At 41.7% G+C, this 24,300-nt stretch overlaps 1 protein-coding gene across 1 annotated transcript; it reads left to right on the forward strand.

Annotated features, from left to right (window-relative positions):
* The first annotated feature begins 544 nt into the window (after positions 1-544).
* On the forward strand, positions 545-24,015 carry tnrc6bb.1 (trinucleotide repeat containing adaptor 6Bb.1). Its single transcript, XM_042504263.2, has 21 exons — positions 545-879; positions 3,496-3,583; positions 4,198-4,219; positions 5,191-5,637; positions 6,962-9,778; positions 10,315-10,467; positions 10,625-10,815; positions 11,438-11,500; positions 11,738-11,893; positions 12,078-12,215; positions 13,906-14,115; positions 14,329-14,445; positions 15,075-15,282; positions 15,511-15,663; positions 15,882-16,049; positions 17,068-17,214; positions 17,422-17,514; positions 17,778-17,993; positions 18,204-18,274; positions 20,676-20,815; positions 21,921-24,015. Exons 2-21 carry the CDS (start codon positions 3,527-3,529, stop codon positions 22,561-22,563), a joined length of 6,210 nt encoding a protein of 2,069 aa, XP_042360197.2. The 5' UTR covers positions 545-879; positions 3,496-3,526; the 3' UTR covers positions 22,564-24,015.
* The last annotated feature ends 285 nt before the right edge of the window (positions 24,016-24,300 follow it).

Below are 24,300 nucleotides of genomic sequence, written 5' to 3' on the forward strand. Positions count from 1 at the left end.
GATAGAAATAATAATAATACTAAGAAGAAGAAGAAGAAGAAGAGGAAGAAAAAAAAGAAGTGCTTCAAATCAGTGCAACACCATACATTAATCCCTGTAAACACCTGGTGACTGTCAACCCCCCGTTTTGCCCATGTATCTACAAAAAAAATCTTTAATTCTGTTTTTAATCTATTCCATAATTTAACACCACAAATTTAAACACACAAAAAAAATTCTTTGTTGTACGCACCCAGTGAATTTTAAAGTTAGAATTTCCCCTCAGTTCATAACCCCCATCTCGATCACAGAAAAACCTTTGAATATTAGTTGGTACTGAATTATTGTTATTATTTCAAAAACTTATTTTGAGAATGTGATATGAATATGTATTATTTTTGTTTCTGTCTGGATTTTTATTTTTATTTTCTTTTATTTTTTTGACCCGTTTGTTTACTTATTTGTACCCCCGTGCGTATGACGTCATGTTTCCATTGATAAAGACGCCCTCTGGTGGCCGGTGCCTGCACGCGCCCCGCTCCTCCTCCCCTCCGTGATCAACAACCAGCCCGGTGATATCATATGCTGGCTAAACCTCCACACAGAAGCAAAATGGCCGATAGTAAACTAACCGATCATACAGCGTCTGACAGTCATCAAGGGGTTATGCATGTTTTGTTTACAGCCTGAGAACTATAGTCGCTCAAAAAGGATACTCGCCTTTCCTCGTTTTTTTCTACGATTAACATTTCGCCTTTCGGTGATGTCATTTCTTATTCAATTTAGCCTTGAAAGCCTCGAAGAACTAGCTCGCTAGGCTAGCTGCCTTGCTAGCCTGCTAGCGGTAGGTCTACAAGAATTTTTGCACAGAAGCACTTTATGTCCTATGTGATTCCCGAGGTGAGTATTCGTCGTTATTGTTATGAGTTTCGGCAGTTTTTATAATGTGTGTTTATGTCGATACCGTTTGTGTTTTCACATTTACACGGCTAACAACGTTTGGGTTTCTCAGTTTTAGAAGAGCTTGTTACGCGATGTAATGTTGAAGAAACGTCACTGAAGTTCGTCGTTTAATTTGGCCCTGTCGACTGTCGTTACTGATAAAACACGCTAACACTCTGTTCGTTGACTTATTCATACTGTAAAGTTAGTAATTATAACTACAAAGTGTATAAATCAAATGCTCTGTGTTTGAAACGAAGGGGCACGTCGTTGGCTAACATGACGTGCCTGATGTCTGCAGTTAACTGCGTAGAGGTTAGATTGGTCGCGCGGAGCTACAGAGACACCTTGCGCTGGGTCTACAGCCGCGAGCTCAGGTCATGGCACGGTGCTCACCAGCTGCTTTAAAGTCGACTAGCATTAGCTGGTTGCTCACCCGAGTCAAGCTCCTTTAGGGGTCCATAATAGCTGCACAGCTATTCCTCACTGGCCCGTATATTTACATGAAATCCGCACTGTTTGCTCCCAATGCTGCTGCAAACACCTGCCTTGGAGGGGTTTGCATGCATTACATAAACCGATTACTGATGGTCTTGTCACCCGGTGCATTTATAGAGGTTACAGTGAAGGGTTAAAGCTACAAGTTGTCCAGTTAGCTTGCAATAGCGCAGTGTGACATGATGCTAATTACGTGCAGCTTAGCTAATAGAAACACAGGGCCCAGCCGTATTTACAGTTCTCTGGTGTCAGAGATCCCTTTACGTTTCCACACAAAACTTTTTTTTCAGCCCACTGTGGTATGTTTGGCTCTCCACAAAAATAGGCTCACATGACTGGGGTATGAGTTGTGTATTTGCATTTTGCATATGTACTTTTGGCAGTGTGGTGTGTAAAGTGTGTTATCCAGAATAGCATAAAAAAGTCATGGTATGTCGTCCAGAATAGCATGAAGCAGGTATAGCATAATATGTCAACCAAAAATGTATTTTAAAAAATAAAATCATAGTATTGTAACGTGCATTAAAAAAACGTCATTTTAAAGAATGTCATCCAAGATAGCATGAATAAGTCATAGTATAGTATGTCAAACAAAAATGTGTAAAAAAAAATCATAGAATCATATGTGGTCCAAAATAACACAAAAAAGTCATAGTATATTATGTTGACCAAAAATGTATTTTAAAAAAATCATTGCATTGTATGTAGTCAGTGAGAGTGTCATTTTCTCCACACAAGTTGCTATCTGTGTATCATGCTGCCATTACAATCTCGACTGTAATGTAGAAGAACTTGACATTTTATTGAGTAGGATCACTTTGCAAAAATCATCATCAGCAAATATACACAGACAAAGAAATTATTGGTAAATGTACAAATGCAGCATTAAGATAAACAGCACATTTACAAAACTAATATAGATGGTGTTCTCCCTTAGGATGAAAAAGAAAAAAAAGGTTGAAAAAAGAAAAGAAACAAAGCCCCTAACATACACACCCAAGACTAAATCAAGGGATCCTACATTCAGTTGATAGCAACTTTTGCAAATGGCATTACGCTGTTGTTTTTTCAAATATTGAATACAATTTTGCCATTTCTAATATATCTTAACCTCTCTAGATGAAGAGTTTTGACCAGATTATCAAGCCACATTTTAACATAAGGAATGCTTTTGCCCTTCCACAACATCAGTGAGCATTTCTTAGCTGTCATAAGAAGATGAGTCATCTTAGAGCTGATGTGAGGTAGTCAAAATGTCTCAGAAATATTAAAAACAACAGTTTTTGGCTAAGGCTTTATTTTTGAAAGTATATGAAAAATGTTGCACCAGTATTTTTTGAATCTTATGACACAATATATATGAGTTAGGGTTGCAAATTGAAAGCACTGTCCTTAATTGGATATTGTAAGATATTGGTAGAATATTGATTAATTGATTGTTATTTAATTTTTTTTTTTGGTATTTTCACAATACCTAATGGGTTTTTCCTCAATCAAAGCTCACAGCAACATATTGAATATAATTTGACAGCATTGCATAGCCATAGTCAATTAATTGATTAAATTTCATATGTTGATTATATTTCATATGTTCAAATAAATTCTTAATGACCAATTAATCGATTATGGATTAATTGTCATCCCTAATAGGAATGTATTAAACTGGCTTCATTAGATTGACACTTGTCGCACAGAGAAGAGACAGACTTTACTTGAGTAAGAACTTGACTTTTTCTGAGATGTTGGAGAGTTGGAAGTCACTTGTTTGTTTGGCTGCTGCCCGTGTTGTCTGCTGGTTGGAATTGCAATCGTTTGCTGGTTAATGAATTATGCAATGAGAAGCTAGTCTACCAAGGGCTGTTGTCAAGCTGTCTGCCCCTGGTTAACATTACAGTCTTAAAAACATAAACTGTGTAGGAGAATACTTGGCAGTGATCTGATGAAATGTATATTATTCATTTTGAGTCAAAGTCTATACATGTGTGTGAAAGGGTATGCTTTTGTGAGCATTAAATTACTTTCGGTGTGCCATGAGGTTCAACATAAATAATTGAATGTGTACATTTCTCTTCGCAGACAGGAGAATCAGAAAAGGGAACAGTAGTTCATGGAAGACAAGAAAAAGAAGAAAGAAGATAAAAAGAAAAGGGAAACCTCTCAGAAGGTAAACAGTGTCTCGAAAAATTCACAACTGACTTTGCCTGTATGTTTTGCAGAGAATCTGTGTGATTCTCCTGCTTTCATATTATTGCCACATACTCAGCCAGGATTGTTTATTGTTGAATTTGAATATGTTAAGTAATTGAAGTTTGGAAGGACTTTTTTGTGCTTGTAACATGAATATCCACCCACTGAGCAATAGATGTCATTAAAAAATCTTCCCAAAGCTTTAGCCCTGTTACAGATCAGGATGTATCAACTAAATATAGCCCAATATTTTAAAATAATCATTAAGTATAATAAAAATACAATTAAAATCTGTAAATAATTAACCTTTTTTTGTCATTTACTCAAATACTGTTTACTCTTTAATATAGGCTTAGGCTACGCGTCTTCTAAACTTTCACTTTTTAACTTTGAATGAAATCTAAACATCTAAATATAAATAAATCTAATATTATTAATATTTGCTTAAATAGTCCCTTGCTAGTATATTTCTCAGTTAAAGTGGCAAGACGAAAGCCTAGTAAGATTACAATATACCTTTTTTTAATCAAATTACCACCTATAAATTATCCTCCTCCCTTATATCTGACTCACTTATTCTTTCTGTTTTAGGTGCCAGAACAGAAAATCAAAGGTATGTTTTCTTCCTTTGTTGTGGTCATCATCAACACCTTTGTCTTCCTTTTATTGCTTACTATACTATATGATCATGTCTGTCATATGACTTCTCTGTCTTGCTGTTAAATGTCCTTTTAATTAGCTGTATCATGTTGTTATAATAAACTTCACGTATACTGATGACCGTGAGAATTAACATGTAGAATTGTCAATAATGCATGCTCATACTTAAGACACAAGGTCCAGACACACCATATTGACACCAAAGAATTAGAGGTGACAAAGGCGCCTCATATGGCCTGTGTCTCAGCCACAAAGTTGCACCTGCACATACCGCAAAAACTACAGCCAACGGCCAACTAGTATGTACGCTCTGCACCTGCGTGAGAGGAAATAACTCTCCATTGCAGCAGGCATTGGTAGTCGGTATTATTTATTCAAAAAGGGAAACTGGAAGCTCAGCAGGACAGATTTAGGATGTTAGTTAACCAGTTAGCACATTAAGAACACCTGATGTTGAAAGTAAAAATAATATTGAGGGTGCGCTAAAGAACAATAACAAACAATGACAAAGTGATAAAGAGCTCAATGGCTAAAACATAATCCTGCTATGGTAACAAGTTTGTTTTAATTACCCTTCCTCTTGAATTAATTCATTTAATTGCTTTTCTCACCTGTTTCTGTTCTGGTGTGCTGAGCTGAGCTGCCACTGAGAGTGATTTTATTTACCAGTGGGCTCCACAGTCTCTCACGCCAATTTCACATGCCAAAAAAAATCAGACCAGGTCGACTCGTGCCAAAACTAGGGTGATAGATACTCACCAATGGCTCCACATTGACCAACAGTCAACCGTCGGCTTGGTGTTTCAGGTCCTTAAACTGTTGGCTGTAGAGTAGCAAACCCAGTAACATACTCTCTCTGTTTTTCTCTTTTCATACTTACGTCTACCACAAGTTCACACACTTTTCATTATCTGTGTATTTCAGTGCCAGAATCAGCCAAGCCCTCGTCCTCCCAGCCGCTCGCCACCCCAGGCTCAGTGTCCCCCAGCCCTGGCCCTGTCGCCCCCTCATCCCCCAGTCCTGGTGCAGCCGGGGTTTGTGCACAAGTTCCTCCTGGTGGCGGGAACAATGCAAAGCAGCGGACTGCTGTGGCCAACGGACAGCCCTCCTCCTCCTCTTCCCCCTCTGGAAGCCAGACCTCCCAGCAGCAGCGATACATGTCCAGAGAGGTTCCACCGAGATTTCGCTGCCAGCAGGACCATAAAGTGCTACTGAAGAGGGGCCAGCCACCGCTGTCCTCCATGCTGCTGGGGGGAGGCGGAGGGGAAGGGGGCGCAGGAGGAGTTGGAGGAGGGAGTGGCTGGGCAGCCGCCCCATCTCTTTCCTCACAGGGAGGAGATAGCCCCAATGCAAACACAGCTGGAGGCACAGGTGAGTTAATCAGTATGTTTACATGCACAGTTAAGTGGAGCTACAGTTAAAGCTGGATAAGGCCATTAAATTGGACTACTGTCCTTGTCCCAGTATACAAGCACTGGGGGAGAATCCATGTATTGACCAAAGTATGTCTGCTGCAGTAGGTGGCGATATGCCCCCTTTCAGCTAGTTCCTATTGGACCTTCTTCCAGTTGACCTTTTATATCACATACCAAACAAGTTAGCAAGCAGCAAAGGGGTTGCATGTCAAGCGGTGACAACATGGATACCTTTGTCTTGTTTTGTTTTCTTCTCTTCGTCTTCTTTTTTCCTCCTGGCTTTCATCAACAAATTTAGGCCATGTCCATATGGAGACGAGTTTAGGTGTATCCGCAAAAGTTTTTTATCATATGGACGTTTCGTCCACAATAAAACCGGATCCCAGAGGGAACAAATGTGAAGACGCCACCCTTGCGTTTCCGTGTTTACAACCCATACGCATCTTAACTGTACTGATGACCCTATAGCCCCACCTCTTCCTTAACCCGCATGCTCTAACCCCGCCAACAACAACAACAACAACAACATGGCGGATTGCAGTGTTGCATTCATGGTGCAGAAGCTACTGAGCATGATATGGCTTTTACAGCAAAATCTTCTCCACACAAATGTCTCCTTTCTAGCTCAATTCTCCGCCATCTTCTTCTTAGTGTGTTTGTTTACATCGCACAAGTTTTATATGCATGCTCCATGTCTTATTCTCTGTTTTTGGTGTATTTCTGTGGCAGCGTTACAGCGCCACTTACAGGCCTGGCATATATACTACAGCGTTTTCAGTGGTTTTGTGTGGACACACACATTTCTTGAGACGATTCTGTGTTTATGGAAAACTTTTTTAAAATGAAAAAGAAATAGATTGGTTCTTTCTCTGTATGGACATGGCTTTTTATTGTTCAATTTCCGGGTCAAAGCCCGGCATGAGGACTATGGAGCATGTGCAAAATGCTTAGGCCAGTTCAGGTTCAACTGAGGTGTTTACATAATGTGTCCAGGTGTGTTAGTCCGACTTTGAAAATTAGATGTAGTGCAAATTTAGTTGAACAAACAACTTTACGTGTATTTTTAAAAGTCCAGTTTTAGTCAGACTAACACCATAATTTGATTTTTTTTTTAAATCATGTAAACATACTGGTTGTCTCAAGACAAAAAAAACACCATCAGCTTCAGTATGTAGCCCACTAAATACCACATTTTCCACATGTTTAGAAACAGTTCTGCAAGTTATCATTTAATGCTTAAATTGTCAGTTAAATGAATGCTCTCGCTTTTGTCTGTATAGATTCCAACCTGGGTTCATCCTCCGCTTCACCCCCAAACTCCTCTTCATCCTCATTATGTGTCGCTGCTCTGTCGTCTTCTTCTTCTACTACTACTACTTCAACTTATGCAAATTCCACATGGGGGGCAGGCTCTGGCAGCCAGTCCTCTTCTCAGGGCTGCGGGAAGGTGATTGTGGATGGGACTGACCTGGGGGATTGGCCTAGCATCCTAGGAGGGGCCAAATCGAGCTCTGACGGGGCTGGAGGAGGAGGAGGAGGAGGATCGCAGGAGCAAGACTGCCCTGGTAACAACAACAACAGTAGTGCCTCATGGAGTGAGAGAAACATCCAGCAGAAAGGAGGAGCAGTAGGAGGAGGAGCAGGGAACATGGACAATCCTTCCTCACCTCGTTCTTCTCCTCTTTCCTCCTCTTCCTCGCTTAATGAATGTGTTCAGTCAAGTGGCAGCGCATGGGGCTCATCCTCCTCCTCTCAGGTGGAGGCGGGGCTAGGATCAGCAGCATTTTACAATTCCAAAGTCTCCCATCTTCTTCCTGGGCCTCAGGAGAGCCCTGTGGGTGGCAGCAGCAGCAGCAGCAGTGTCTCTGGTGCCAACTTCAACCCCAACGTGAACCCCTCCGCCTGGCCCGCCCTGGTGCAGGGTGGGACGTCAACTACGGCCAGCGAAGGCCTTCCGCTACACTCGTCCATCACTTCAGCTTCCTCGTTCTCTGCCAGCACCACACCCATCACCACTCACTCTCTTTCATCTGTGAATCAAACTGGTCTCCATCAGCAGCACACTGAGACAGCTGTGGGAGAACAGCAGCAGCACTTAGGAAACGTAGGGCCAGAGATGGGTTCAGGTGGGGGAGCAAGAGGACCAAATCAAGAAGGCGGTGATGAGAGGGACTGTGCTAGTGTTGAAGGAGAAGGGAGCGGCAATCTTTCCGTCTCTTCGTCTTCCTCCTCTGCCGCCTCTTCTTCTTGGAGATCCATGCCTCCAGTGTCGGCTGACCTGTGTGCGGGTGCCTCACAGGCAGACGGGTGGGGTGGGGGAGAGACCGGAGCTCAGGGGCAGGAAGGGAATGTGTGGGGATTTGGAAGCCAGGGTGACAAGGCTGGGTGGGTTAGGGGAAATGATGGTAGCTCAAATACCCCAGTGGTATCTCAGGGAGCGTGGGAAGGAGGCAGTTCAGAAGCAGAGTGGGGTGGCACAGCGGGAGGTGTAAGTTCGAGTAACTTAGCAATAGGAAGTGGAAGAGGAGGAGATGGGAGCAGCAACAGCAGCAGCAGTGGAGGCAGTGGAGGTATTGGCGGCAGCGTCTTACAGGACTCTGCCTCACCAAAGTTTGCAACTATGACAAAAGCTTGGGACAATCAGAAAGGGATGGAAAGTGGGGATGGGGCAGTTGGTGAGTGGGGTGCAGGAGGAGGAGGGCAGGGTGGAGGCACTGGAGGTGGGGCACCTTCATCCTCTAGTGGGGGAGGGTCCATAGCTGGAAGTGGCGGAGGAGGAAGTGACAGCGGACATAAGCAGAAGCGAGCATCATCCGGAAACCAACCATCGTCCGACCAGACCTCCAATGCTGATGTGGCCTTACTCAGCATGCTCAATCGATCTGACCTGGATCCCAGGGTTCTGTCTAACACGGGCTGGGGGCAGACCCAGATTCGACAGAACGTGGCGTGGGACCTGGACGCAACAACAGGAGCAAGAAACAGGAATGAAAGAAGCACTTCATCTTCCTCTGCATTCTCATCAGCAACCATGAACACTACCACTAGTCGCGGTCCTGGGTACCCATCTAACAGCGGTTCAATAACTAATGATCCATCTGCTGGCAGTCACACGAGCAGCCTGAACTCTGGCCCTGTTACAGCGAGGGATGGCTGGGATGGTGGTGCATCACAGTCCACCTGTGGGCCTCACATGCCTGGTAGGAAGCCAGGAGCGCCAGAAGAGGATATGGAGAGCAACCAGGGGAAGGCAGCTGGAGGCTGGGGTGACCACCCACCTGAAAACCCAGGCAAAGCATGGGGGAGTGAAGAAAAAAAATGGGGTGATCACAGAGGAGGAAACTGGAGAAACTTTGGAGAACAGGGTAGTGGGTGGGGAGATGGTGCAGATGATAAAGGGACAGGGGGATGGAAGGGGAGTGGAAGAGGGGAGGCAGGTGGTTGGGGAGGAGACTGGGGACAGAGAGACTCTATACCTGGAGACGGGCGAAGCAGAGGTAACTTGGATGAGAAGGGATCTTCCTGGGGTAATTTGGATGAAGGGGGATCTCAGCGATGGGGAGGGGGAGATGTGGGTGGAGGCAAATCCCACCAGGACTGGGGGACTTCCAAGCCCCACACAGCAGCAGCACAGATACCAAACAGCCAAGTGGCACCAATGAAAGCCCCAAATCAACAGCAGCACCAATCACAGGGCCAGCAGCCACAAGGAGGTCCCGTTCAAGGAGGGTGGAACAGCCGGTCCAACGTTGGAGGTGGAGGTCCACCATCCAAGAATCAGAACCAAAGTTCGGGCTGGACCTCTGGCCCGATCCCCCAAATCTCTGGGGGCGGGGGTGACTCCCTGGAGCCCAGTGGCTGGGAAGAACCCTCCCCTCAGTCCATCAGTCGCAAAATGGAAATCGATGATGGCACTTCGGCCTGGGGAGACCCAACGCGCCACAAAAGCAAGAATGTGAATTTGTGGGACAAAAACAGTGTTACACCTGGCCAAAGCCACAGTCAGCAGGCCCCACCACCATCCATCCAACAACCACCAAGAAGGCAGCAGGGGATGCAACACAGCAGGGACACAAACCCTGGCAATGCTGCAGTGGGTAAGCAGGAGTTTTGCATTTGGCAAGCCACAACCAAAGTAGATAGATCATTAGCATTTGTCTTAATTTTTTAAGTGTTTGTAAATTATTACAATAATTTGTTAAACTTACCTACTCTTTTTTTTTTTATCAGAATCAAACATTTAACTTGCTATTTTTCATTTGCATATTCTAAATTAGGGTTGCATAGATACAATGGTTTTAAGTTATACTGTGATATCAAAGTTTTCATACCATGTACATTTGCTTATCTACAATGTTGGGGGGGGGCAATTGTACGGAGAATAGAAATTAAAAAGGAGAATTTTTACACATACCTTATTTGGAAAATGGTTTTAAGTTTCAGTTATAGTAAAATGTTTGTTCAATCAAGACTAACCCTTTTGTTTACATTCCTTTAAGGGTCATTCTGGCTGACAATAACAATAATTCTGTGTCACTGTGAAACTGCAATATTTTGAGAAGGTTGTCATTTTATGAACATCATACCATTGCAACCTTTTGCTAAATGTTTTTTCCATTTCATCCATATCTAGGTCCAGGCATGTGGGGAGGAGGTGCACAATCTGTGGATAATGGTACGGCTGCCTGGGGCCAGTCACCAGATGCAGCAACAGGTTGGGGTGATCAAGATGAACCGGCGAAAGCATCTGGCTGGGGCAACCCTTCACACAACCCTGGTAAATCTGGTAAGAAGAGGAAAAAAATGTTATGTAAATGAAATACATTTTCTGCTTATTATTATTTTGAGACATGAAGCTCAAATCAAACAACATTTCTTAGTTAAAAACAGAAAGTCTACAGAAACCTACATTGTCATAACCATCTGCTTTGGTTTCGCTGCAGGCTCCAAGTCAATGGAGAGCTGGGGTGGGAAGGGAGAGGGCTCTGTTGCAGCCTCCCGTCACCCCAGCTGGGATGAGGATGATGACGGTGGTGGAGGGGTCTGGAACAGCACTGGCTCCCAGGGAAGCAGCTCCTCCTTCAACTCTGGAGGCTGGGGTCAGACTCATGGAGGAAAGAGAGGAAACATCAAGGTAAGGAGAAACAGTTCTAAGACTCTCTCTCTCTCTCTCGGTTTATTGTATCAAGACAGAGTAGCTCTTGTTTTCCTAAAGATATACCATGCAGGATTTACAATAAAGATTCAATTTGATTTATTTTAAACAGCAAAAAGAAAATAGTGACAAAAGAAATAAACACATGATGACATGATGAGTCACTGAATTTTAAATAACCAGCTTCCTTATTAATTTAAACCTATACTCTAATTAACTAAATATATATGCATATACCCACATACCCAAAATCAAATATCTAAAATTTTTCATAATCATTTGCATAAAAAAGAGGAAGATAAACTAGGAAAAAATAAATATTAAGTAACCAATTAAATAAACAGTAACCCCAGTAAACATCAGGTGACTCTTCATCCCTGTACCTAGTGAAAATCATGTTTTTATGTATTATTTTAAACTGATTTATGATTGGACATTGTTTTAGCACCACATTAAAACTGTTCCATACCTTGAGATTGTTTTACAAAAACGAAACATGCACACATAGAATACCTGTAAGTAGCTTTCTTCAAATTTGACAATAGTTTGCATTGCATTTTATGTTGTTTTTTGACTGAGTTATATTTAATTTTTCCTAAAGAGTGGAGGAGGGGACAGCTGGATGAACCCAGTGTCGCGCCAGTTTTCAAACATGGGTCTTCTGGTAAGATATTAATTCACTAAAAAATAATCTTAATATTTCCACCTATTGCAAGCAGAAACTTCAATGTATTATTGATATGTTACTTTAATGTTATATATATCATATTGCTTTTTTTCCCTTAAGATACTTGATTAAAAAATGTCAACCATATTGATAATGGTATCACAATGGATTGACTATCAGTAAGTCCTCTGTCACTGTCCTATGAACGTGTGTGTCTATGACTTTGTCTTTTAGGGTGATGACCCAAGTCTTGACAAAAAGATGGAAGGAGACAAAAGAGGAATAACTGACTATAATGGAGAGATGCGGAGGGGAGGAAGAGGTGGAGGTTACCGCATGCCTAGTTCCAAAGACATGGGTCCTGTTGACATGGGGCCCTATGGTGAAAAGGTATAAGTCTATTTATCCTTTAATAACATTTATTTTCACAGTTAGCAGTATTATTTCAACTTTTATGCCAACAGTACCTGCTACATGGGTTGAGATAAGGACTTAGGTGAAGAAATCTGAGAAAACCCATTCCAAGTTACATCACAAAATAGATTGGTATTTTTGTGTGGTTTCCATTACACAGATGGGTGGCCATGGGGTGTTTGTTGGCAGTGGCGGAGGGATGCCTCAGCCTCGGGGGATGCACCAGCCTGGCATGCATCCAATGAACCCCTCCCAGGGGTTACGTGCTCAAGTGCCTCATCAGTTCCTGTCTGCTCAGGTTTGTTGTCTTTTGTCTGTCATATTTTTAGTTATAATAAATGTTGTATTTAGGAGAGACTGAGGGTCTCCTGAGTCCTGCCAATGTTATGCCAACTTTACATAAAGGTTTTGACTATCTGTTTGAGGCTAGAAAGTAGCCTTTAATCAGCCATTAACACAATGTTTAGACATTAAGGAATAATTGTAATGCAGTAATAGTAAACAGTCAGCACTAGTATGTAAACATTTAAGTATTTGAGAAATAAAGTATATGTAATATTAATTAGTATGTAAGTTTGTAAAAATGTAAATGTAAAGAAATACAGTTTATTTGATGTGCACTGTATGTTTAGAGTTTATTTTATTGTTTCATTTTACAACATTCCTCGGTTCTCTGTTTGCCAGACATCTTGTAAAATTGCCAAGCAGGAGATGACTCATTATTCCTCTAGTTCATCTGGCCTTAGACAGTAAAGCAACATTTATCAAAGTTTATATAGACACACAGTACCATTACAAATATAGGTTATAGGCTCTCACCTGGGGAAAAAACTGCCAATTAAACGGGACCAGCAACTCTCTGGTATGCATGCAATTAAAGGTCAGTGAGCTCTCCAAATATAAAAAACCCAATATCATACTGTGCTCTTCAATCTGTAAGCATGTATAGTGAATTACAAATATTAAAGAAAGTAGGTTAACAACACTATAAAGCCCTCAAGGGACATTAGATAATCAGCAGGCCCATATTTCGGAATGGAGCCTATAGTCTTCAAAAAGTAGAAAAGTTCTCTAAAAGAAATTTAAAAATGTGTTACAGTCACAATACTTCAAAATATTTAATATCAATGGGGAGGAAATACCACACAGTGTATAAACAGGTATGTATGGTAAATCCACAGTAATACATTTTTGTTTTAAAATGCAAAACTATCTCTACAAATACGTCTACCATCCACACTTCTCTGTTGTTTTAGAACTCCTAAAATTGAAGCTGTTGAAAACGCTGTTTCAGTTTGGAAACTCTAGGGTTGTGTTGAATTCTGGATGGGCAAAAACTGAGACTTTTACATCTCGGGAAGACATCCCAGTTCACTTCCAGAATGGGTTTTCTCAGTAACTGCTTGTCAAAACATCATAGCTAGGTCTACAGACCTTTTATGATTTTATCCTTCTTGTGTGGGTACTCCTTTTCCGATTGCCGTGACTTTCTCCAGAATGGATAATACTTACTGTACCTCTCTAATATGTTGCGCCGTGTTTGCCTAGTAACAACTCCCAAACTGTTTTCCACCGCCTTGACCTCCTTATACTCATGGTCACTTTGAGTAACAGCTCCACCTCGTTGTCGGTCCAAGCAAAGACATCGCTGGTCTTACTTATACTGTTGGAGTTTCTGTAACTAAGCAACGCAACCGCAAAGTGGACAGTCTGCTTCCTGTTTACACTGGTACATGTATGCCCAGTGTACTTGAATGGCCATTTGATATGTGTTTTCAGCATCAGTGTTGTTTTCATTTAAAAATGCCATTTGAAAAAGAAAATGTATTAGTGTGGATGTGTGTGAGGGCTTCCCAGTCAATAGGTTTTGGTCTTTGATCTGTACCTGTCACTTTACATCCTTATGGTGTGCAAGAACATTTTTAAAACTGTTAACTAAATTGAAATGTGTGAATTGATTCATATATTTGGATTGAATGGACATGCAGGTGCCGGGTCCTATGCTGAAGCAGATGCCCTCTCCTGGTGGCAGCGTGGGTGGAGTGGTTGGAGGAGTAGGAGGTGTTGGTGGCGTCGGAAGTGTCGGTGGGGTCGGCGGGGTCGGTGGTGTTGGCGGAGGAGTGTTCCCTCCTCAGATTTCCCCACAGCAGCTTGCTATGCTCAGCAACATTTACCCCCACATGCAGCAGTTTCATCTGGTGCGTGACTATAATGATTCATCACATTTAAATAAATATTTCATTTTGTATTTTGTACAATGGTCCGCCTTTGTTCAACTTTGTACTGTATAACCTTCAGATAGACAGTGACTTGCAATGTAATGACATACTCGGAGTGTCTGTATGTGAGCACTAGCCTATGAATTCTTTGTTTACCTCCATCTTTGACCATTTCTGCTCCCCATCCCACAGGCTTGTCAACTCCTGCTCCAACAGCAGCAACAGCAGCAGCAACAACAGCAGCTCCTGCAGAACCAGAGGAAGTTCCCTCAGCCTCAGCCGCTCAGACAGCAGCCAGACCCACAGCAGGTGACCGTCATCATGTTCTATAACATACCATGCACTGTCATCAGGACAACATTTGTGTTGTATTTCTGTGCTGCAAAAACTGTGCCTTGTGGGTATTCTCAGGGTAGCCGCAGATCCTTAAAAAGTCTTAAAAGGCATTGAATTAATAATAATCTCAAAATAGGGCCTTAATTAGTATTAAACTGTCTTAAATCAGTCTTTGAGAAGTCATAAAAAATGTTTGGGATTTTGAAAGTAGTCTAGTGGAAAGTATGAATCCTTTTTTTATGTACGATGCATCGTAAAATCTCAAAATAATTGATAACATATGTCTCTATATAGCTTTGATATCTTTTTTTTCTTAAATAGTTTACCAAGTGCTTGCTTTAACTTTAGGCAGATCAGGGTAGTGGAACTGTCAAAAATCATGTTTTAAAATACAATAAACGTTTGGGCAAAATTGTCCATAACCCCAGTTTTTTTTTTTTTTTCTCGTTTGTTTTATTTTTTTGGTTATTGTAAAATTGGTCTTAAATTTAATTTAGAAAGCATTAAAGAAGTCTTAAAAAGTCTTAAATCTATTATGCCTTAAGCTGTAGGAACCCTCTATTCTAATTGGGATTAATTTTCTTGAATGTTTTCTTTCTCAGCTGGCAAGGATTATGGCTATTCTGCAGCAGCAGAGACAGCATCAGCAGGGTGGAGTTGGAGGAGCAGCAGGAGGAGGGAGCTCCAAACTGTCCCCCTCTCACCTGGGAGGAGGCCTATCCAAACAGCCCATGGTGGACCCCCTTCCACATCCTGGAATGGGGGGACCCTTATCAGACCTTCATGCCAAAACACAAGGGATGTACTCTGGTGAGTCCAACAGATGAATTGTTTGTGGGTTAAACTCCACAGGCTAGATGAAATGTGATCAAAATTGCTACTGGCTTCATAGCACTCTTTTCTGATTCTGATAGCGAAGGAGTCTGATTCAGTCAGTGCCGAAGAAATACAATTACCAGCTCAGCCACATGCTGTTTTTAACTAAACATTTGTGGAATGCAATGTGCTCATGAATGTTTGTGTTTTTCTGCTTGTCAGGTCTTGCCCCTGGTGGTAACCTGTCAGGACTGGAGCTCAGTCCCATGATGGGAGGGATGAAGGACACAGGAGGACAGCAATCCCGCTTCAAATGGATGATGGAGGGACACTCCCCCGCTCCATCTCCCCCTGACACAGCCCTTCACAAGAATGGTAGGTCAACAGATGGTTTGGGACAGGATTTTTGCAAAGGCAAAATTCCCAGGTGGGAAAGCACACCTTCCAGGCTGCTGTCAATCTGGTTTTAACTGCCTCAGTAATCACCCTCATTCACAGTGTATCTAAATGAACCACTGCAGAACAAAGTGATTTGAGACATATTCACCCCAATCTGTTTGACCTGATTTTCTCTCTTGTGTGCTGTTCCTAAGGCCCTTTACCCAGTGCTATAAAGGTTAGAGGAGGATCCCCTTACTCCCAGTATGAAATGCTGGGCAGTGATGGTTTGGGGATCCCTCCTCAAGGCTCTGCAGACAACTGGCACCGGACCCCTGGGAGTAAAATGGGGAACAAACCTGCCACATCCAGCTGGCCTCCAGGTGAATGCGTCTTTCTTTGCTACGAGTTACCAAAAGACGATGAAAGATTACAGAAATAGATAATAGAAAATGTCAAGTCAGGCTCAAAGATACAAAAAGCCATATGTTGATAAGACTGATGTCAACCTGTCCTGTGTTTGTGTGTGTGTGTTAGGCATGTCACTATACCACAACAAATACCATGCACTTAAACATACATTGAAATGTATTTTATTTTAAATTTAAATGTTAATCCCTGATGATCCACCTCAAAGAAAAACTACTAGTCCGCTTTGGTTTATGAGATTTTGCAAGCAAAGAAGCAAATTCACATATAGCCTGCAGCACATCAACATATTTCTCCTTCATCCTTCTTTTTGTTGTTCTGCACCCCTCTTCCACTGTGATTGGACAGCTTGGTAAAATGGGACAGTGATATGTGCAGAATTTTACACAAAGTAGAGCATTTTTCAACGCTCAGTGACATGCAAAAAAACCCAAACGTGCAGTGCTCAGTGCCTCGTTATGCTGCTGGCATTTGTAGCAGAGTAAATACACGGCGCTCCCATTGCGAAGAATTGTGAAAAAAAAGGAAAAAAAACACTTTCTTTTTCTTTTCTTTTTTTGAAGAGTGGAGGCAGAGCAGTCGATGCAGCTGCACTCACCAACTTCCACATGTTGTTCTTTGGTCACATTTTCAGAATTTTGGCATCAACTAGCTACCAAAGTATAGGTTTCTTGTGACAGCCCTAATGTGTGTGCATTCTCACTCAAGACTTCTCCATCTCAGAAGCTATTGTGCTGTTTTCATTTGATGCCATGCCAAAAAGAACAAAGTAATGAACTTGTTTTTATCATTACCGTGTGCGTACAAATGTTAAGTTAAAGATGAGGAGTCTTAATTAACTTGTCCCGAAATAAATCCACAACAATAAAGAGCCAAACCAAAGGATTCCAGTAATGGTTATTTGGTGTTTGGTTAAAAAAAAAATAGCATATCTTTTCAATCTTGTAATACTTTTTTGGTCTCATATGACAGAGTTCCAGCCCGGTGTGCCCTGGAAGGGAATCCAGAGCAGTGGAGACCCAGAGTCTGACCCCTACATGACCCCTGGTAGTGTTCTTGGCTCCCCAGGACCCCCGAGCCTCAGCGACTCTGACCACCAGTTACTGCGAGACAACATAGGTATTTGACTCAATGAGCCAAATATTTTGATGAGCCTATCAGTTGTTTTTACTTGTAAACACGCTCCTGTGCCAGGTATTGACGAAAAGTCCAAGGGCAAAGGTTTGAGCCTCACAGGCTCTGTCTGCAGTCCAGCTGCACTGTGGTTGCATTGTCTTGTTTATCGCAGGATGTGTTACCTTTGGATGACCTTGTAATGTTTTGTAGGGCCAAACCCCTCCCTCAACACCTCGCTGCCTTCACCAGGTGCCTGGCCCTACAGTGCCTCAGACAGCCCCCTCAGCAATGCACACAGCACAGGTTTGTTTTGATTTGTTTGATTTTTTTATGTCCTTTATCCCTGGTTGAATTTTGAATCTCCATGTTATTAGCTCAGTCGTTATTTGCTTTTCAATTTCTGTTGTTAGTGTTACTATTATTGTGTTAGCACTTGGTGTTCAAATTCTGCCTGTAACGCAAACATGCCAAAGGAGTTAGCTGTACCTCCCCACTCCCATTTCTGTGGTCTGTTTGTCAAAACTCATTTTCCCCCTTTTTCTCCCACCTCCCCATTTCCTCTTCAGGAAAGTACTCGGAGTACAAGCCCAGCTGGCCCCCAGAGCCCATCGGACAAAACAAGTTGTGGAAGACCAATCGCAACAGCTCACAGCTGCCGCGCCCCCCTCCAGGCTTAACCAATCAGAAGCAGGCCTCGCCCTCCCCCTGGGGTAGCGGAGGCCCACGGTTGGCCCGGAGCTGGGGAGGGGGCGGGATGAATCAAGAGTCAAGATTTGGGCCAGGTACTGTGTACAGGATTTGGATTACTTCACAACCATTCGACAAGTTATTACATAACTTGCTTTTATTATCATGAAACCTGGCATCAAAGTTGTTTTTTTGTTAATAAAGTAATCTCTATTGTCATCAACAATGACTTCCTCACTAATTGTTTTGTCTTCTTTTCTGTTTGTCTCTGCTCCTCTTTCCTTTTCTTTTTGTGTTTTTAATAGGCTCAGCTTGGAGTGATGGCGTAGCCTCCAGAGGCAGCTGCTGGTTGCTGCTGAGCAACCTGACCCCTCAGGTAAGAAGTGGGAGAGGTTGAGGGAGATGGCAATCCTTAAAAGTGACTTATAATCTAAACGAACTACTCTCAGGGTAGCAAAAGCAACATATTTAAAACATTAACTATAGCTGCGATTACATGGACCATGTTTCTTTAACGAAGTCAGTTTGATTAGAGATTCTAACTTAAGTGTTTACATGGACACCAAATAAAGTGATGGGTTTACATGCCCCAAAGTTTTTAATTGGAATATAACTTAATTGATTTGTGCAACATGGTTTCACCCACTGTGAAGCTTCTGATTTGCCAGAAATATAACAGAAAAAGAAGTTATTTTCTGAGCTTATAAAAAGAATGAGTCCTTTGTTAGCATTTCAGCACCTCCAGTTCCCTCGTCTCAGTCACTTGGTTTTGAGAATGTTTTTTTTTAATTAGAAGCCTGAAGTAAGGTCTGTGGTTAACACAAGCTTAAAAGATGTCCACATTTTGTTCTAGGACATAGAATACATCCGTAAAAAACCCAGTAGTGGGCTTTTAAGCCATTGCTTCTTAAAAAGGGCAGTTGCTAACAAGTAGCTGAACGAGACTACAAAACATCATCACGCCGCACAGCGTTATAGCCTTATTGTGGCGGTGACGTGAAACAATGCAACTGTGTTGTTTGTTTGTAGCCTAACATTAGCTTTAAACTTCTGGCGATTGCATTTAGGCTTCAAAAATGTGTTATTCATTTGTGAAGATCTTGCTTAAAATTGTGTAAGTATCATAAACATTTGTTTTCTACAGAGCTTTTTTTCCGATCTTAATTCACTCAACCCAGAGTATATAAGGAGAAGAAGCTGTTTTGCCTCTTTAAGCTATTTTGCAGTATGTCATCTAAATGTAACCCAGGCTATTTTCTGTAGCTATTACAGATGTTCCCTTAATACCTCAAATGTAGTTTCTTGGTAAAAATTTACAGATGTTCTGCACATCTCATCTCATACGCAATTCTACTGATACTGGTTGCTATAGACACTTTCAGCCTGTAGCAACATTACATGAGGCTACTGTTTCAAAGTCAAATACATTTATTTAAACTCACCCCGTATCACCATCTGTAAAACCAGATGTCTATAAACTGAGATCAATCAATCAATCAGTCAGATCAGTTGAGTTTAAATGCACTATAAGAGAATGACATCTTTCCTAGTTCAGTTCTGATTTGGGAAATGTGAAGTAACAAACTATTCTGTGACTGAGTACCCAAATTATGTGACTTCAGAATCAAGAGGGATGAAATATAGGGAGGGAGCATCTGTTTCAAGGCTTGATAGATGAATAAAAACCAATGCTGGTCCCGCCTCCTGCCAGCCAAACTTTTGGTAAAGATGGCAGTGGTGGGTACTGTAAGGATCGCAGGTTATGAACCTTAGAGCTGAATGGTACGCAGCATCCAGTGACTATAACATAGAGGCAGCAGCTTTTCCATAAGTGACATCCCCATAATCTAAAACAGATTTAAAAAAATGGATTTGACTATTCTTTTCCTGTATAAAAAGGGGAAACAATTTTTATTACTATGTAAAAAGCCAGCTACAGTTCTCAATTTATTAGTAAGCATATCAATATGACGTTTAAAGTTGATTTTATCGTCAAACCAGATACCAAGGTACAGTATTTGTACTGTGCTACTCTTTCTGTGGATGTGCCATTTACAGAATGAATATTAAAAGACTGAGTTATTAGCTTTGGTGAACAGCATCCAATTGGTTTTGTCTGAGTTTAAAACTGAAGTGGAAAAGATAGACCAGGAGTAAGCTGTGTAAGCAATCTGGAATTGAAACTTTCTTACAACCCTTCAACACAGCAGAACTGATTATGGCTGTGAAGTAAAACAGCCGTCCAGACAGATTGGTCAGGGTTTGAATTCAAAAACATTGAGTCGTTGCACTCATTCATCTGTATTCCCCTTCAGTCTGTCTTATGCAAATGAGGCAGAATGATGCGTGACCCAGCTGTAATTGGATTGTGAAGTTGGATGAGCCATTTAATCAATTAGGGCTTACACAAATGACACTTGCATGACACTGCTCTGGGAAAAGCATAGAATTTAAAAAAAGTTGATGTCTAGACAGAGTTTTGTTTTTGGTTATATAGACTTTTTTTTCCAATAATCCATTCGGCTTAACTCGTGTACAGCATCTTGCACAATTTGTCAGTGTGACAGAGTTACAGAGTGATAAAGACACAGTGTACAGTCTCACTGCATTATTTATTGATACACAGTTCTTCATACACATAACCAGTGTTGTATAACCTCCCAGACTCCTTGGCCTTTCTCTGTCCCTATAATTGATGGCTCAGGATTCTCGACATTTACTTCACATCACATACACACTATCTTTTACACTTGGACTTTTTCCTTTTTTCCCTGTAGATTGATGGCTCCACGCTGAGAACTATCTGCATGCAGCATGGACCCCTGCTGACCTTCCACCTTGGCCTGACCCAGGGCAGCGCTCTGATTCGCTACAGCAGCCGGCAGGAAGCAGCCAAGGCCCAGGGTGCACTGCACATGTAGGTTAAAGTAACTAATACACATACACCGATCAGCCAAAACATAAAAAAAAACAGACAGGCAAAGTAAATAACTTCGATCATTATATTACAATGCAATTTTATGCTGGGAAACCTTTGGTCCTGGTATTCATGTGGATGTCACTTGACACACACCACAAACACAAACACTTTTGCAGACCAAGTACACACCCTTAAGGCAATGGATAATATCCAAGCACGATAATGCAACATGCCTCATCTCCAAAACTGGTCAGTTCTCAGTTGGGTTTGAAGTTCAGGTTTTCTCCTGCGTCCTGTTTGTACTAGGGTTGTCACAATACTAGATTTTATGACTTGATGCCGATACCCAGAAAAATGCACGATACTCAATACCATGGGAGGGAAAAATGCAGAAAAATTTAAAAATTAAAAGGCATAAAAAATGTTTTTAATTAAGACAAGAATGAAAAATCGAACATCAGTGACAACAATATTTTAAAATTGACTCAGGTAGTGTAAAAAAACCCAGCAAGCAATATTTTAGTCCCCCCTAAAAAAGCACTGATGATATGCATATGTACTCCGCTACATCCCTGTTTATTTTCTGTGCCTATGGTGACTTGGCACAAAGTTTTTGTTGCTGATCAAATAGAGTCGGTACGGAAGGCTGTGGAGTTTCTGTCTACTTGCCGGTCGACTTTTCTCAGCTTCAGTCTGGGTCTCAGAGAAACATTACATGTTTCAGACACAAATACTTGTGTTAACATTACAATTAACATTATAGATGGGCAGGACTGATAACTTTGGCTGCCTTACTCACACATTAACGTTAGTCCTTTTATTATTAGCTATTAGCTAATAACCCTAATTTGTACTCTAGAAATCTACTGTTCCATGTTTGCTTTCAGTTGCACAGGAGTTGTGTTAAGGTACTGCTAATAAAAACAACATAATTTCCTTATTTTGCTGCTTTACAATAAAGTCGTTTACATGCTAAATAATAGGGGACTTTTAATGTGAAGAATCTGTCAGGGGTTTTAATATTTTTGGCTGATCAACGCATACTCATTGTTGAGGCTGCTCCTGTTGATCTAAAAAGCCTTGTCTTGTCTATTTCTCACAGGTGTGTTCTGGGCAACACCACAATCCTGGCGGAGTTCGTGAGTGAGGAAGAAGTTGCTCGCTATTTTGCACATTCCCAGGCCGGAGGGGCAGAGGGGGCCAGCTCAGGAGGGTCAGCAGCCAGTGGGACGCAGGGTTCATCTGCAGCAGGCACAGCTGTGGCCAGCAGTGGAGGTAGCTCCCCGGGGAATGAGCGGGCAGCGGCGGGCACAACTTCAGGCGGAAATGGAAACAGCGGAGGAGGTGGAGGTGGAAGTGGAGGTGGAGGAGGAGGAGGAGGAGGAGGAGGGGGAGGGGGAGGAGGAGGAGGAGGTGGTGAAAGTGGAACGGCGGTTCTAGGTAGTGTGAGGTCCTCCGGCTCTGCCTGGCAGAGTCTCGATGGTACAGGCAGTTCTTCAGAAGTGCCCTCAGCCCAAGGACCCGGGCTGGGGATATTTTCCCAGTGGAGCACCAACGGGGCAGGAGAGGGAGCAGGTGTCGGGGGAGTAGACTCTGGGAGGTCTGGGCTCTGGGGGGGCATGACTGCGGGATACCCCAGCAGCAGCCTGTGGGGAGCACCGCAAATGGAGGAAAGGCACCAAATGGACAGCCCTGCCGCATTGTTGCCTGGCGACCTGCTGGGGGGAGGCGCTGACTCCATCTGAGCCCCCTCCATTTGTATGTGTAGATTTGGACACACTGATACAAAAATACACTGGGATACATATGTACTTACTATAGCACACACACACACACAAACACATCTACATGGTATGCATATAAATGTAATACACATATACACACATGTGCATCCATGCATATTAATGTGCACACACATCAAGCAGAAATGTGAGACATGCTTACACACATTCTCGTGGCCAGACTTAAGCTATTATATAAACAAATGCAGGGACTGTTAGATGTGTATACAGCCTTTTTCCACAGATGAAGATTTCAACTGCTTAGACTTGAAACCTGAAAAAGAATGAAAAGTCAGTTGGTCTCAAAGACTTGACTGGATTGCAATGTGCTTAGTAAATAGGGGACTTTTCAACAGATTTACATACACATGCACACACCAAATACAGACAAGCCTTCAGACAGATGGGCACTGTAAACAGCATTACCTTCATCGTATAAGAGAACTTAAACTACTACATGATGTGAGGTTAAAGTGCAGTTTGTATTCACGTCCCCTTAAAAAACGGAGACCGAATCCAAACACATGCAAACAGCTCTGATTGAAAACAGAACTGTATCTTACTGTGTATGTTAAGTTTGTTTTTTTTCTGTTTGTTTGTATGTATGGTTTTAATTTTTTGAACAGTGAAAATATTGAAAAATGTCATTGTTCTGTTTTCAAAAATGCTGACCTCCTACTGTTGTATCTCACGCACTCTTTCTCTGTTATTCTCTCTTGAACATGTTTGTTACTGTTGCAGTGATAAATGTTAAATTGCTGGCAGTTTGAGGCTACGTTGCATTTCTCCATGTGTCGACACTGTGCGAGGTGTTGTACACACTATATGGACATGAGTATGAGTGAGACTGAGACCAAGTAAGTGGATTAAACCACCACAGTTGTTGTGTGTGTGTGTGTGTGTGTGAGTGTGAGGATAATGTGTGTGTGCATGTTACTGCCTGTCATAATGTGGGCAAGGCTGCTTACTATACAGAAGGTCTATACAAAAATGTTTTGAGTGCATTCGGTATACTGCTGACTGTGTGTTAAGAAATATTGGCACTAATGCTTTTTTTCTCTCATTTGAAGTTGTTTTTTTTTTTTAGCAGACTTGTCTTTTTTATTGTCCGACCTGCAATAATAAAAAAGAACATTTTAATGACACAAAGAGCTGAAGGCATATGCGTTGAGAAAATGGACATGCCAAATCTTATCAAACTGTGTGGAGTGGGAGGGAGGGGTGGGACGGGTTGTTTACAGATGCAGAGTAAGAGTTACCGTACGTTTTTAATGTTCTGTTGTTGTGTATTCGTTTTAAATTAAGACAGGCTTTAACACTCCTGTTCAGTGTTTTCGTTATGAGATTTTACAAAGGAAAAATTTATTTAAACAAATGAGAACAAGATTAATAAAGATGAAAGTATTGGCTTCTAAATTTGTCCTCGTGGTCATTTTTGTGTGTGGGAAGTTAGGTTTCTGGATGGTGATTAAAATACGGAGATGGGATTTGTTTCAATATTATTAATGTGTGCAGTTTGACAACGTGTGTAAATGAGTCATCTGTAAATATAAAATAACTTCCAAAAACAAATAATACAATATGGAAACTCAGATCTAAAGATAGATTTGCTAATACACAAAATAATTTTATAAATTAAAATAATTTAAAAATACAAAAAAAATAGTGTTCATGAAATGCAAATCGGCAAACATAGAATTA

The sequence above is a fragment of the Plectropomus leopardus genome, chromosome 18 (assembly GCF_026936395.1).
Source record: "Plectropomus leopardus strain MGB_pleo_1.0 chromosome 18, ASM2693639v1, whole genome shotgun sequence".
Classification (NCBI taxonomy): domain Eukaryota; kingdom Metazoa; phylum Chordata; class Actinopteri; order Perciformes; family Serranidae; genus Plectropomus; species Plectropomus leopardus.

Bases quoted from the DNA above. Each gene is read 5' to 3' on its own strand.
- tnrc6bb.1 (XM_042504263.2), top strand. From the start codon at position 3,527: ATGGAAGACAAGAAAAAGAAGAAAGAAGATAAAAAGAAAAGGGAAACC. The intron at 3,584-4,197 runs GTAAACAGTGTC...TTTCTGTTTTAG, and splicing joins AAAGGGAAACCTCTCAGAAG to GTGCCAGAACAGAAAATCAA. The intron at 20,816-21,920 runs GTAGGTTAAAGT...TATTTCTCACAG, and splicing joins GCCCAGGGTGCACTGCACAT to GTGTGTTCTGGGCAACACCA.